Source organism: Pan paniscus, chromosome 18, assembly GCF_029289425.2.
Source record: "Pan paniscus chromosome 18, NHGRI_mPanPan1-v2.0_pri, whole genome shotgun sequence".
Taxonomy (NCBI): domain Eukaryota; kingdom Metazoa; phylum Chordata; class Mammalia; order Primates; family Hominidae; genus Pan; species Pan paniscus.
The window spans coordinates 75,928,946-75,943,415 of record NC_073267.2 but is presented as its reverse complement, the minus strand read 5'-3'; the positions used below and the strand labels follow the sequence as shown (position 1 = coordinate 75,943,415).

At 53.7% G+C, this 14,470-nt stretch overlaps 1 protein-coding gene across 2 annotated transcripts in view; it reads right to left on the bottom strand.

Moving 5' to 3' along the window:
- Positions 1-13,666, bottom strand: part of BEAN1 (brain expressed associated with NEDD4 1) — a 77,395-nt gene extending 63,729 nt beyond the window's left edge. For both annotated transcript variants that reach the window (XM_063597624.1, XM_034940357.3), the window contains exons 1-2: positions 13,532-13,666; positions 3,302-3,408 (exon numbers count right to left, since the gene is read on the bottom strand). In XM_063597624.1, the coding sequence (XP_063453694.1) occupies positions 3,302-3,326 (25 nt within the window). In that variant the 5' untranslated portion in view covers positions 3,327-3,408; positions 13,532-13,666. The remainder of the gene's footprint in view (positions 1-3,301; positions 3,409-13,531) is intronic.
- Positions 13,667-14,470: the final 804 nt, after the last annotated feature.

Below are 14,470 nucleotides of genomic sequence, written 5' to 3'. Positions count from 1 at the left end.
GTGGGGGCCGAGATGGGGGCCAGGTCAGAATGATGATCTGTTGAGCCAATTCAGAACCCCAAGGGTCTCCTTGGGCAGCTGGCAGTGATGGATGTATGATAGGAGGGGAACTGAGGTTCATTTCCAGATTTCTGACTTGAGCGCCCCAAACCAATACAGCAAAATCAAGCAAAGCTGGCCTAGAGAGGAAGACAAAGAGATCAGTTTGGGTCAGGTTGAATCTCAGGTTAGGGGTGGGGGCTGCCCAAGGCAGACAGACAGCAGGAGGAAGAAGGAATAGAAAGCCCAGGAAGAAACTAGGGTGGGAGAGACTTTTGGAAGCTACCGGCCTAGAGGCTGCAGCTGAAAGCGGTGAGGCTGAGAAGGTCTGGGGCATGCACAGCGAGAAGGGCAGGGGCTGCACTGGAGCCCTGGGGGCCCAGCATCCCAGGGCAGGTGCAGGGAGAATCCCTGCTCTTCCACCACTGCTAAAGGAGACCACGAATGGAAGGTCAGATGGTCTGAGAGGCTGGCTGGAGGACACAGGGAGGACTCTGAGTCAGGGAACCCAAAGCAGGAGAAGTCATCACAAACAGAAGCACCCAGCAGGGGCCAGGCACTGTGGCTCACGCCTGTAATCCCAGCTCTTTGGGAGGCCAACGCAGGCAGATCACCTGAAGTCAGGAGTTCGAGACGAGCCTGGTCAAATGATGAAACCCTATCTCTATTAAAAACAAAAAAAACTTAGCCAGGTGTGGTGGTGGGGGCCTGTAGTCCCAGCTACTCGGGAGGCTGAGTCAGGAGAATTGCTTGAACCTGGGAGGCGGAGCCTGCAGTGAGCTGAGATCGTGCCACTGCACTCCAGCCTGGGTGGCAGCGTGAAACTCCATCTCACACACACACAAAAAAGTACCCAACAGGGTGAGACGCAGCTGAGAAATGGAAACCATGGAATGGTTTTAACTACACAGAAGTTGATGGGATGTTGGGGTGCGGGTGCACAAGCCAGACTGGACCCAGACTGAAGCTGATTGTGGGTGCTGGAAGGGGACACCAGGTGCTTCTTGGACAAGTTCAGACTGGACAATGTGAGAAGAATTTGGCAGAGACAATGACAGAGTCTCCATGGAGCCTCGCAGCAGTCCTGAGCTCCTGGAATCCACTGGGCTTGGTGGACCCCTTTGTCTCAGAGATATGTCTGGGTCAAAGTCATGGAGGGATCTGGTGGCAGAGTCAGGGGCTTCAGTTTCTCCCTGACCAATGGCCTTTAGCTCCTCCTCCAGGGTGTTTAATTATGTGTTTATTCACTCAACAAACATTGAGTGCCTACTGCATGCTAGGTACTGGGTCTTTGGGGAAGGGGGAATTTCAGAGATATGCAGGAGCCACTTCTAAATGGCCTCGAATGTCAGTGACCACACCCTGGAGTCCTCAGGAGGTGGATATGCAGAGGGCTGCCCTGCAGGGATGGCCTCTGTTAGTGAGATGGACCCAGCTTCCAACTGCCTGGCGTTCACCCCAAAAGGTTCTGGAAAGCCCTCCGCACTCAGCATCCCCAGCCTCGACTTTTCCCAGGCTTCTCCATGCTGGGCTGCTCCTGCCTGGCCAGAAGATAGGGCCAAGAACGTGACCATCCCAACGCTCTGCAGGGCAGGTGTCCCTGGGCTCTGGGGTGCCCTGAATAGCAGTCTCCTCTCCTGGCCTGGGACTCGGGCTTTCCTTTCCTGATCATGCCACAGCAACAGTGACAACAGCAACAACAATTTGTTGAGCCTGTGCTATCCATCACTACCCCTCCTCGGGTACCAGGCCGAGCTCCACCACCCTCTGGACACTACTCTTTGAACAATGAACCCCACAGCCAGCTCATCCCCCTGGCGTGCCTGGTGATGATCTCACCCAGGTGGGACATGCCAGTGTCCCCTACCTCCCACTGCAGCTGTCCCTTGATATCCAAATGATTTAACAATCAGGGCTTCGACTTTTGGAAGAGAGGCCCCCACCCCATGATCCATGTAAACAATGGCACAGATTGGAACAGACAATGGCGAGTTGGGGAGGCATTACCCACAGTGAGCAGGGGAGAGGGGAAAGGGTCCCCCTCTGAGGTTAGGGTCTCTGATTTCACAGACTCACAGTCCTGACTTATCAAGGAGAAGGGACAGGGCAGTCCTGCATGTCTCCCCAAATTATAGGGAGTGGTGGTGGTTTGGGGGGGGCTCAGGGAACATCATGGAAGAAAGCAGGTGGCTGCTGTGGGAGAAGTGAAAGGGGCCCTGGGGCAAGGGTGGTGGCACGAGTCGAGCGGGTGGAGACTAGGGGAGAAGTCTAGGGGGCTGCAGTCTTGGACATCAGGGGTACCCCTGGCTGATTCCATCACTTGGACTCAGGGGCCTCAGGGAGCCATGAGAAGACTGCCGACGGGCAAGATCATCTACCGGCTTCCGCGAATGAGGAACTTCATGGTGGGGATGCTCGGGATGGGTTTCCTTAGGAGAGTAAACCCCGAGAAGTGTGTTCTGGGGAACACCAATCCCATGAAACATTCTTTGTGGTTAATGTTTGAGAGGAGCAGTGGGTTTTCTCTTACCTATGGGAGCCTCACAACACACATCACCATGTTGTTATTATTTGTTTTCTGAGACAGAGTTTCGCTCTGTCGCCCAGGCTGGAGTGCAATGGTGCGATCTTGGCTCACTGCAACCTCCGCCTCCTGGATTCAAGCGATTCTCCTGCCTCAGCTTCCTGAGTAGCTGGGATTACAGGCGCCCACCACCATGCCCAGCTAATGTTTGTATTTTTAGTAGAGACGGGGTTTCACCATGTTGGCCAGGCTGGTCTCGAACTCCTGACCTCAGGTATTCCATCTGTCTCGGCTTCCCAAAGGGCTGGGATTACAGGCATGAGCCACCACGCCGGCCACATATCACCACATTAAAAGCTCAGGAAAGTCTTGCAGGAGCAAAACTTTCTTAACATGACTCCCCCAGCATTTTTCCCACTTACTTGGCCATGGAGTCTTTTATTTGTGTGTGGGTGTGTGTCATCCCATTAACATCCCTCAGAGGAACTCCGATCCACACTTCGGGAAGGTCTGATACAGAAGAATGGGCCAAAGTGCGATTTTCAGTTTTCAGGGAGCATCTTGCAGACGTCAGGGGTCTTCCGTGTTGCCCTCTCCCCACCCAGCATGCCACATTAGCCTCTGGTTGGACCCCCGCAATTCTTGGGCCAAACACCTCAAGCCGTTCCCTGCAGCTCGACTCCAAGCTCTGCCCTTGCCTGGCCCCAAGTGGTGGAAGGATGCGGGGAGGAAACTTACAGGGGCAGGGATGTTTGAAGGACATGTAATCCTTGGAGCAGAACAGCGGAGCCAGCCTGCCCACGGGCACAGCTCTGACTTCTCGCAGGGAAGGCCCCTCCACTCACCTGCGGAGACACAAACAGGCAGGTGTTGGGGGGCCCATGGCGCACCCACAGCCCCTGCAGGCTGGGCGCTCACATCTCCTGAGCTGTCAACCTCTGCGGGAGAGGATGGTCACTTTGAGAGCACGTGCCTAGTCTGGGCAAGGGGCTGGAGGGCCTCTGGGCTGTAGAATGGGGAGGGGACACAGGGGTAGGGCGAGTGTGTGTTGGGGTCCCAGTGGTGGGGGGTGGTGGGGAGGAGATAGCTCTCTTGGGTGGATCTTTGAGTGGGAATTAGGATCCCAGAGTTCTTCTGTCTCATGATGAAAATGTGAGATCCCACTGCTTCGGACAACTTCAACAGACCATGGCATCATGAGCCACTTGGAACTATCAGGGCTGGGAACACTGAGACCTGGAGAGGTGAGGGGCTAGTTCAAGCTCTCACAGCTGGCTTTTGAAGGGTGTTCATTGACACCTAGCCCAAACCATATTATTATTATTATTATTACCCCAACATAAATAAGAGGAGGATGCTCTTTTCATCCCATTTTATAAACAAGGAAGTGGAGGCTCAGTGGTTATGCAGCTTGCCCAAGGGCACACAGCTTCTAACTACTGGCTGAGACTTGAGTCCAGATCAGTTTGACTCCAGAGCCCACACTGTCAGCCAGCACAATTCTTCAGAAGGCATCTGTATATTAAATTACCGATTCAGAAACAAAGGCCTACAGAATGAAAATGCTTCTTTCCCTCTCTCCCCGCCCCCCAGTATGAACTTGATGAACAAGTGGATGTCTAGAGCAGTGAGGGAGGGCCAGGTCACTTTGACTCCAATTTGCAATGGAGAAAACATTTTAAAAAGGTAACTCATGGCTGGGTGCAATGGCTCACACCTGTAATCCCAGCATTTCGGGAGGCTGTGGTGGGAGGATTGCTTGAGTCCAGGAGGTCAAGGCTGCAGTGGGCCATGTTCACACCACTGCACTCCGGCTTGGGTGACAGAGTGAGACCCTCTCTTAAAAAAAAAAAAAGGGGCTGGGTGCAGTGGCTCACACCTGTAATCCCAGCACTTTGGGAGGCCGAGGCGGGCAGATCATGAGGTCAGGAGATCGAGACCATCCTGGCTAACACGGTGAAACCCCGTCTCTACTAAAAAAAAAAAAAAAAAAAAAAAAATACAAAAAATTAGCCGGGCATGGTGGCGGGCGCCTGTAGTCCCAGCTACTCAGGAGGCTGAGGCAGGAGAATGGCGTCAACCTGGGAGGCGGAGCTTGCAGTGAGCCGAGATCGTGCCACTGCACTCCAGCCTGGGTGACAGAGCGAGACTCTGTCTCAAAAAAAAAAAAAAAAAAAAAAAAAAAAAAAAAGTAGCCCATTCTCCCATGTTGCTGAAGATCTGAATTGGTTCATGTCTCCCAAGGGACATGAGGCTGTAGGAACAGGAGAGAGATAAGGCTTTTATTTCTAGGGAGTGTGGTCACTTGCCTTGCAGAAGCGAAACTGCACCTGTGGGCATTGGTGAGCAGAGATCATGAGTGCCAAGCCCTGTGGGCTTTTGTAGGGCAAAGCTGGCAGCCCTAAAGCCAATGGGAAAAGAGTTTGCCCCTGCAGGGGTCATGAGGGGGTATATATCCCTCATCCCTAAAGCAAATTGAGGCTTGCCATCCCTGCTTGGGAGGGGCTAAGAAGAATATGAGGACACCAAGGCTCAGAGAGGCAAAACACTGCCAAGAAGTGGCAGAGCTGGTATTAGCACTGAAGGATTAGACTTTTGAGCACAGACTCTCCAAAGACAGTTCTCTGATTCACGTTAAATAGAAAAACCAGTTATTTTGGCCAGGCGTGGTGGCTCACGCTTGTAATCCCAGCACTTTGGGAGGCCGAGGCAGGCGGATCATGAGGTCAGGAGATCGAGACCATCCTGGCTAACACAGTGAAACCCCATCTCTACTAAAAATACAAAAAATTAGCCAGGTGTGATGGCATGTGCCTGTGATCCCAGCTACTCAGGAGGCTGAGGCAGGAGAATCGCTTGAACCTGGGAGGTGGAGGTTGCAGTGAGCTGAGATCATGCCACTGCACTCCAGCCTGGGTGACAGAGTGAGACTTTATCTCAAAAAACAAAAACAAATCAGTTATTTCTCAGTGCACTTTGGCTGCATTTCCCTACAAGGAAGCCTTCTGGGCACTGGGGCCTCCAGCTGTGGCTCACATTCACCAAATACCTGCATGTGCCTAATGTCACCAATGGTATTGCAACAGACCTTCGAGGTGGGGGACATCATTTCCATTGTGCAGATGAGAGAACAGGCTCAGGGAAATAACCCATCCAAGGTCACAGAGAAGAGATGGAGGAAGAGCTGTGTGCAGAGGGACTCTGTCACCCCCAGTGCCTCTCAGTTACTGCCAGGGACACCCCCAGAGACCGGCTGCCCTGATGCTCTGGCTGGCTTCTTCCTAGACACACTGGACTGATCATCCTTCTGGGCTGTTCCCTCTCCCTAGCATGCCATTCCTTCCACTTGGCAAACTCCTATGTAGCTGTCAATACCCAGATCAAGACACCTCTTCAGTGAGGTCCTCCTTGACTGGTGGAGACAGAATGATCACTCTGGCTGTGTTTCTGTCACACCTGGGTGCCCTTCCAGGACAATTCTGGATCTAAATTATTCTAGAGCAGTAGCTCCTCGAGGGCATGGAGGGTCAGTGTGGCCTCTGCAAACTAGCTCAGGGTTGGGAACTGAGGGGAAGTTCAAAAGTGCATGGAAACGCTAGAGCAAGCCAACCTCAGCCTGATGCAAGCGCACGACTGAGGGGTGGAGGCTGCCTTTCAAAGGTGCTTGGCTTGCTGAAGAGGAGGATCTCTATGCAAAAAGCTGAGATGCTTCCCAGGCATCTTGTCACCATTGGTGACCACGATGCCAACAGTAACCCGGGCTGCCACTCCCTGCCTCCTGCAATGCCATCAGCACTTTAAACACAGCCTCCCGCTGCAACCTCCTAGCACCCCGGGCTTGCATCCATTGATTCATTTCCCAAGCACCTACGCGGTGTCCCTCAAAACCCTTGGAAAACACATGGAGGGACTTTGGGGGGGTCCTAAAATAGGAGCTGGACTTTCAGCCTGGCTGCCTGTTTCCTTCTCCCTTCCCCCACTCCAGGATTGCTGCCGGAGGACCCAGAAGAAAACCACTCCCTGGTGGCATCAGACCCTCTGCTAGGGTAGAGCTTTGTTGGGGTCATCAAGACATAGGAGCTGGGTGTGGGGGCTCCAGGTAAGCAAGTGCCCATCCTGGTGTCCCGCACGCATGTGACTAAAGTTGCTGTGAGGAGACAGCCATGAGGGGCACAGATGGGCTGGGACTGTGGTTCCTTTGCCAGGGGTTGGGGTCGGGATTGGGGTCGGGGTCGGGGGCAGGCCCACCCCAGCTGCTAGGCCAAGCGTGGTCACCTCTTCCCCTGCCCGCCTCTCTTTGAGCCCAGCATGCGAGGCTCGCTTCTGCCAGTGACTCATCTCCGACTGGATTGTCTGGCTGGGAACTCGAGGGCGGGCGGGTGGCACTCCAGGCTTTGAAGTGGCTGAATGGTGTGTGGCAAGTCCACGTCATTCCCACTCCCCTTCATGTCCCCGCTCCGGGAATATCTCCACTCTGGGCTCTGCTGTGACACTCAGAGTTGGGCAGGAGAGCATGTGGCTAAGGGGAGAGAGCCTGGGTCTGCTGACGCGCCAGTGTCAGGGGATCCTCATGGCAGAGGCTTACAGAGCTGGAAGGCCCCAGGAGCGGCCAGCCTCACACCATGGGCGGCAGACAGAGATAGGCTGTGGGGGTGGGCTGGCCTTGTGAAAGAGGCCACAGGATGGCCACCTGTTTATACAGCCTCTGCTCAGTTGCTGCCACATGCTGTCAGCTTACTGGATCCTCAAAACAAATCCCCAATTCACAGATGACAACATGAGACTCAGAAGAATAAGGGGCCTGATGAGGTGGTGAGCCCCTGCCCCAAGAGGGTTCCTAGGAGGATTTGAAGCAGGATATTGGCTTGCTCAGCTATTCTCTCTTTAGGAAGGTGGAGGGGGCGCCAGGTGAGGGAAACAGGAGGCGGGGAGCATGGGAGGCTGTGGCCAGAGGTGATGGGGCCTAAACAAAGGCAACGGTGACTGCAGAGGAGGGGCAGAGGCTGCCATCACTGGTTCAAGTGTTTATTGAAAGTCTCGGCTGAGTGCAGTGGCTCACGCCTGTAATCCCAGCACTTTGAGAGGCCAAAGAGGGCGGATTACTTGGAGTTAGGAGTTTGAGACCAGCCTGGCCAACATGGTGAAATCCTATCTCTACTAAAAATACAAAAAAATTAGCTGAGTGTGGTGGTGTGCGCCTGTAGTCCCAGCTACTCAGGAAGCTGAGGCAGGAGAATCACTTGAACCCGGGAGGTGGGGGTTGCAGTGAGCCAAGATTGCACTACTGCACTCCAGCCTGGGCAACAGAGGGAGACTCCATCTCAAAAATAATAAAAATAATAAAAATAAATAATAAATAAAATAAAGTCCCTGATGCAGCAGGTTTTAGGTGCTGGGGACAGACTGGTGAGCCACACTTTGACAGTCCCTTTCTGACTAGGACTGGAGATGCAATGGTAATAGTGAAGTCTGCAAGCTAACAGTACAGGAAAAACAGAAGCAGTGTGTGCAGGTGGGAATTGCACTGTTAGATGGTTAGATACAGCGGCTGCAGAAAGCCTTGGTGAGAGGGTGCAGGTAAGCAGAGACTGGAGGAAGCAAGCTAGGTGGGCAGATACCTGGGGAGAGAGGATTCTGGGTACAGGTAGCAGAGAGGGCAAAAGACCCTGGGCGGGAACACCCTTGGTGGGTTTTAGGGACAGATGGATCTGATAGAGAGGGTGAGGAAGAAGGAGGAGTGTAAGGTGATTCCCTGTCTGCCTGGGTGACCGGCAGATGGTGGAGATGGGAGAGATGGTGACTCCAGGTCTTGACAGCTCAGACAGTCACTGTGTCCCTGGCACTCAGCATGGTGCCTGGCACATAGGAAGTGCCCCGTGACTGCTGAGTGAAGGCATGATGCCATGTCACAGGGGTTTCATGGGTCTGCGGGTGTGCATGTGATTGTCTAGAGCCAGAAGGAAGTCAGAAATCCCAGGGACTTCGGTCAGTTGCACTGATCTTGAAAGGACTGCATCTGCCTCACCAAGGCAGGGGCTCACTTGTGAAGCTGCAGTTGGGGGTCCTCAGGCAGCAGGCAACACCTTTCTCCTGTCCCAGGAAGGTCTTCATGTGAGGTGAAACCCAGCTAGTAACTTCCCTAATAGAGAACATACCTTGGCCAGTGTGGATAACCTCATGTTTGTCATATGATTGAATAAAGGAATCTATGAATTTAGGAGTGGGGGAGAAAAGTAATGAGAAGCCAGTGGCAAAGAGGTGGGCAGAAGGCACTGAGGTTTGCAAACAGTAACTTGGTCTTGATACTAGAAAAGGGATCCAGGTGTTTGGCAGCCTTCAAACTGAGGAGGCCTTCTTTGTTTGTTTGTTTTTTCAGAAAAAGTCTCAGTCTGTCACCCAGGCTGGAGTGCAGTGGTGCGATAACAATGAAACCTCGTCTCTACAAAACATACAAAAATTAGCTGGGCATGGTGGTGCGATCCTGTGATCCCAGCTACTCGGGAGACTGAGGCAGGAGAATCGCTTAAACCCAGGAGGCGGAGGTTCCAGTGAGCCGAGATCGTGTCACTGCACTCCAGCCTGGGACAGAATGAAGCTCTGTCTCAAACAAACAAACAAACAACTAAAAAAATTAATAACATAAAGACTTTCAGTCCAGTCTAAAGATGACTTTCTGGGGAAAAAAAGAAAAAAAAAGTAAAAAAGACTTTCAGTATAATATTAAGGGGGGGAAAACCCTGTTATTTTTTAAAACACACACACACACACAACAGTTTGTAGAATTGTGCATATACCATATACCGCGATCCTTATTTTGTAAAAGAAAAAAAAACTAGGGAATATATTAATACATAGCAAAAGATTAGAAAGGACAGAACACAGACAGAAAGAACACTAATGTGTTCACAGTCATTGTGCTCTCTGGGCGATAGTGGGATTAAGGAGGATTTTTATGCGTTTTACATTTTTAATGATTTTACAATTTATTTCTTACAATGAACATGTATGACTTTAATAACAATCTGAAAAATCATTAAAATGAAGACTCAAAAAAACATTTTGTGCTAACAAAATGAAAAGCAATTAAGTGAATAAGTCAGTGATCGTTAATTCATTAGAAGTTGTGGGGTTTTTGTTTGTCTGTTGTCAAGAGCCAGGGTTGCCTAGGCTGGTCTTGAACTCCTGGGCTCAAGAGATCCTGCCTCAGCCTCTGGAGCAGCTGACTACAGGCATGTGCCACCATGCCGGGGTGTTCTCAAGGAAAAATTTTAAGGCTAATCTAATTGCCTTTGAACATGTCATTTGTTATTGGAAAAAATTTTTTTAATTTACTTGTCATTGAACTCACTGATAAGCTTTATTATAATACTAGAAAAATAATATCCATTGTTTTTAACCTTTATCAAATTATCCTTGGCACTTGAGCAAGTCCTATTTGCCAAATATTTGAGGGAATGGTTTCTGCTATTAACTTAACGTTTTATTTTCAATCAATCTATACACTTGGCAAAAATAATAACAATAATAGACCATATGTTTGTAAAACACTTTATAATTTTGGAAGGCACAATAAGTGCTGGGTACTAGTCTAGGCTCTGAGGATATAGTGAACAAAACAGTCAAAAGTCCTTGTTCTTGCAGTGCTCACATTATATTGATGTGGGCATACAATAGACAAATGAATAAGATATATAGATGTTGGAGGTAATAAGTGCTCTAGAGAAAAATGGAGAGAAGAAGGATAGGTAATGAACAGGGAACTGCTCTTTTAAATCAGTTTGATTACTGTTCAAACAGGAAAACAAAATACGAAGGTGTCTAAAAATTCTATAGCCTGTGGACAATTAACATATTCTTTTTCAGTTCTCAGACATAAAATGATTGAAGATGTACATGAAAGAATCATTCTAATAACTGATTACATGTCATCTAAATTACAATGTGATAATTATCAGTTTTACAAACGCATACAATTAGGATGAGTCATAGTGATGTTTTAATTATTCTATACCTGGCAGAATTAGATAGTTCTTAAACGTTTCAAGCCTCAGTGTTCTCATCAATAAAATGGGAACAAGTATAGTTCCTAAATCAGAGAGCTGGTTATCAGAATTCAAAGAGAAAATGCATACGTTTAGGAAACAGCGTGTGCGCAATGCATGTTCACAATGTTGACACCGCAGGCAGAGGTCCACTGGACATGGCTGTGTGCTATCTGTATATGATTTCTTCATCCTCACACTATTCTGGGAGGTGTGTAACATTTATTCCCATTTTCAAGAGGGAACTGAGGCTTTGAAAAATAAGTCACCTTCCCAGAACCACATGCTATAAACCCAGGCGGTCCAGCTCCAAAAAACTGCTCTCAGCCATGACTCTTGTTTGTGCCTGCTTGCTAATGGACTGCAGAAGCCCTCCTGGCCTCAGTTTCTCCCTTTAGGAGGCTGACAGCAGATGCCCCTCACCCTATCCTCTGAGTACTTCCAGGGCAAGAGTTTCAGACAATGGTCCTCTGAGGGTGTCCGGCTGATTATTCCTAAAGCCTGACAGTAATGCCTGCATCCCCGTCACATTCCCCACTGGCTGTGTTCCAAATCCTGAGCGAAGCAGGAGACTCAAGCCTAATTAGTTCCTGATTAACTCCTTTGGGAAGATGAGGAGTGAGGATTTTGGAAGACACAGCAACGTGACCCCTAGTGGGTGAATGGGGAAGGGGAGGGGGAAGCTACAGAGGAAGAAGAGGAGAGAGGGAGATTCCGTGTAGGAGGCCCCAGGTGGCAGCTCATCCTGCCTGTCTCACCAGGTGTACCCTGGCACCATGTGGACATGTTTCCTCATCTGAGATTCCTCCCCCATCCCTGTTCTGGGTAGCTGGGCCACAGGTGGCCAGGGACCAACATGGGTGTGAACTGGACCACTGCTTTCTTCCCATCACTCCTGCCCGCCCACCTGCTCCTTGCCACCTCCAGGATCCCAGCATCCTCCCCTATCCCCTGGGCCTATGCCCTGCTCTGCTCTGGGTCTAAGGTCCCAGCCACACAGACTGGAGCAAATCCCTTCCTGGGGACACCCTGCTCTGAAGTTTGAACCTCTCAGTCAATCACTGGCTCCATTTCCTCCCCGACATCCTTCATTTCTGGTGCCTCATGGCCCAGTTGCCTGGACGAATACATCATAGTCTGCGAAGAATCAAGGCTGGGACCCCTCAGACCTCTAGGCTGTCTCCCTGGTGCTTCTTGCTGCCTGTCTGAACCGTCACCATCGGTGTGTCCAAGCCACCTGACAGCCTGATGGCTCCTCAGGGAAAGCAATCCTCCACCCGGGAGTGGAGGGAGGTGTTAAATTCCCTTGTACAGAGCTCCAGCAATGGGTGGGTGCCCCTCTCTGGGGCAGCGGACATCAGCTAAGGGCAAGGAGGAAAAGGGTGCACCTTACAGTCAGATGCAGCCTTTTCACCCTGGAGAGAGATGGGAGGTAGCAGGGGAGAACTGGGCTGGGCGGTAGAGAGCCTTGGAGGAGGGAGCGTCTGAGAAAGGGTGGGCCCTAAGGAGAAAGTTTTGCTTTGCAATTAAATGTCAACAGCTTGGGGAATTCAAAGGCCTCCTTGGAGGGGGCTGGGAGCACCACTTCAGATTCAGAGGCACTCAATCTCAGCATCTACTGGTGCTGGACACCTCATGACACCTGTAGCCCACCACAATTGACCACTGGCTGCGTGCCAGGCACCAGGCTACATACCCCCACCAGCATCATCTCATTTAATCCTCCCAATTCACCTTCCCCATGTTCCAGATGGGGAAACTAAGGCTCAGAGAGGTTTGTGTCTTGCTTAAGGTTGTACAGCCAAGAAGTCAGCCAAGCCCACCTTCTGGTTCCAAATCCCTTAAACATCCCGCTCACAACAGACTCCTGCTTACTTTCAGATGAGGAAACTGAGGCACAGGGTGGTGAAGTCTCTCGTTCCAGCAGAGCAGTTATGTTTGAGGAGTGAGTCCAGAGCGGCATGCTCTCGGCAGGGGCTCATCGGAAATCGTGGCTCAAGAGCAAGGATCCCTGAACCCCTGCCTCTCACACCAGTTACTTGCGCCCTCCCTTTCCCAGCCTGCGCCCGGCCACCCACGCCGGCACCCGCCCGAGATGGACAGGGCAGTCCCTGGTCCTCACCGCTCTCCAGCCTCCAGACCGCAGAGCCCGATAGGGAAGGAGGAAGGGCAGCGAGAGTCAGCCGGGTGTGGGGTGGGCCCTGCCCCTGGGGAGCGGCGGCGGTGCCACTCAGCGCTGCGCAGCCAGCCTGAGCTGCCGCCTCGCCTCGTACTTAGCCTCGGGTCCCTCTGACAGCGCAAGGGAAAGTCTGCCCCAAAGTGGGAGAAGGTGCGGAGGGCGCGCTCTCTCTCCCACGCTCGGTGCTGAGACAGAGGCACGGAGACAGGGGCATACCCCAGGCGACCTGCTCGTCGAAGGGTCAAACTTCCTAGCTCAAAGGGGTGCGGGTGGGTTCAAACTCCAAACTCCGTGAAGCCCCAGCCCCTTTCCTCTCCCACCCCGGCCGAGAGTGCGCCCTAGTTTTCCCTTCTTGGTTGGGATGTTCAGGGGTCCCCAAAACCGAGGGCAAGCTGCTGGGGAGGCTGTCTTGGGTTCCCCAAATGGGGCTGATGCTCGTCGGGGCAGAAAACCTGGATACCTCCCCTTCCCCGAGGCCCGAGGGCGCGATCAGGGTCAGCCTCGGCTCGCGCAGATCCCAGTGGCCAGCCCAGGGTCGAGGGTCCGCGGGAGACCCGGGATCCCGCTCCGTTCCGAGCGCGCTGCGGTTCCGTTCCGGACCGCGCATCCGCCCGCCCCGCGCACCGAGGCTCCGCGCGGCGCGCCCCCGGGTGTGTCGTTCGCCGGTACCACCGCAGAGCGCGGGGGAATGGGGCCGGGACCCCCCGCCCGCCCCTCCCCCGCGCCGCCCAGCCCCACGCCCCTTACTCGGCTTGGCTGCAGCGCTCCGCTCCGTGCGCCGCAGTGCCGGCTCCAGCTTCGGCTCCAGCTCCGGTTCCCGCTCCGGCTCCGGCTCCCAGTCCGGTTCCCGCTCGGAGGCCACTGCGCTCGGGCTCGGGCGTCGCGGGGGGCGCGCCGCTACGCTTCGGCCTGCTGGGCGCGCAGGGGCGGGGCGGGGCGGGCCAGGCGGGGCCAGGCGAGCCGGGCCGACCAGCCGCCCGCAATCCCGGGCCGAGGCAGCGGCGGCGGCGGCTTCCCAGGCCCCGGCCCCGGCCCTGGCCCTGCCCTGCCGCAGCCCCGCCCGGCTGCCCGTCGTCCCCGCGCCGCCGCCCACGCCACCGTCACCGGCCCCGGCCCCCCTCGGCGGCGGCGCGGCTCCCGGGCCTCAGCACCGCGGCGCCGCGGCCCGGGTCACTCCGAGATGCGTGGGGTGGGGGGGCGCGGGTGCGGGGGAGGGCCGAGCCGCGCCCCTTTGCGCACAGCCAGCCCGACACCCACACAGCAGCAGGCGGGGCAGGGCGGCGAGGAGGCCGGGAAATGCGGGAGGCCGACGCTCCAGTCAGACGTGTGAAGAGGACACACAGGCGTGTGTAGGGAATGACACACGGACGCGAGCGGGGAGCCACTGACACGTGCAGAGAAGGGTAGACAAACGAGGTGTCAGGGAAGGACAGCCAGACAGGTTGGACCGAGGCTAGGCTGGGCATTTGAGCAGGGGACCCCTGTCGCGGGCAAAGAGCAAAGTGCGGGATGGAGAGGGGGACCCAGCGTGGCTGGGCCGCTGGCAGGGGCAGGCGAGCCTGGCAGGGCTTTCCGCTCGCCGTTGCTGGCAGGTGAGTTTTGGGATTCCAGGTAGGCCTGGCCCAAACCTTCCTTCGGAGCCACCAGCAGGCCTGTTTCCTTCACCCCGTCACCCTCCCTGTGCCC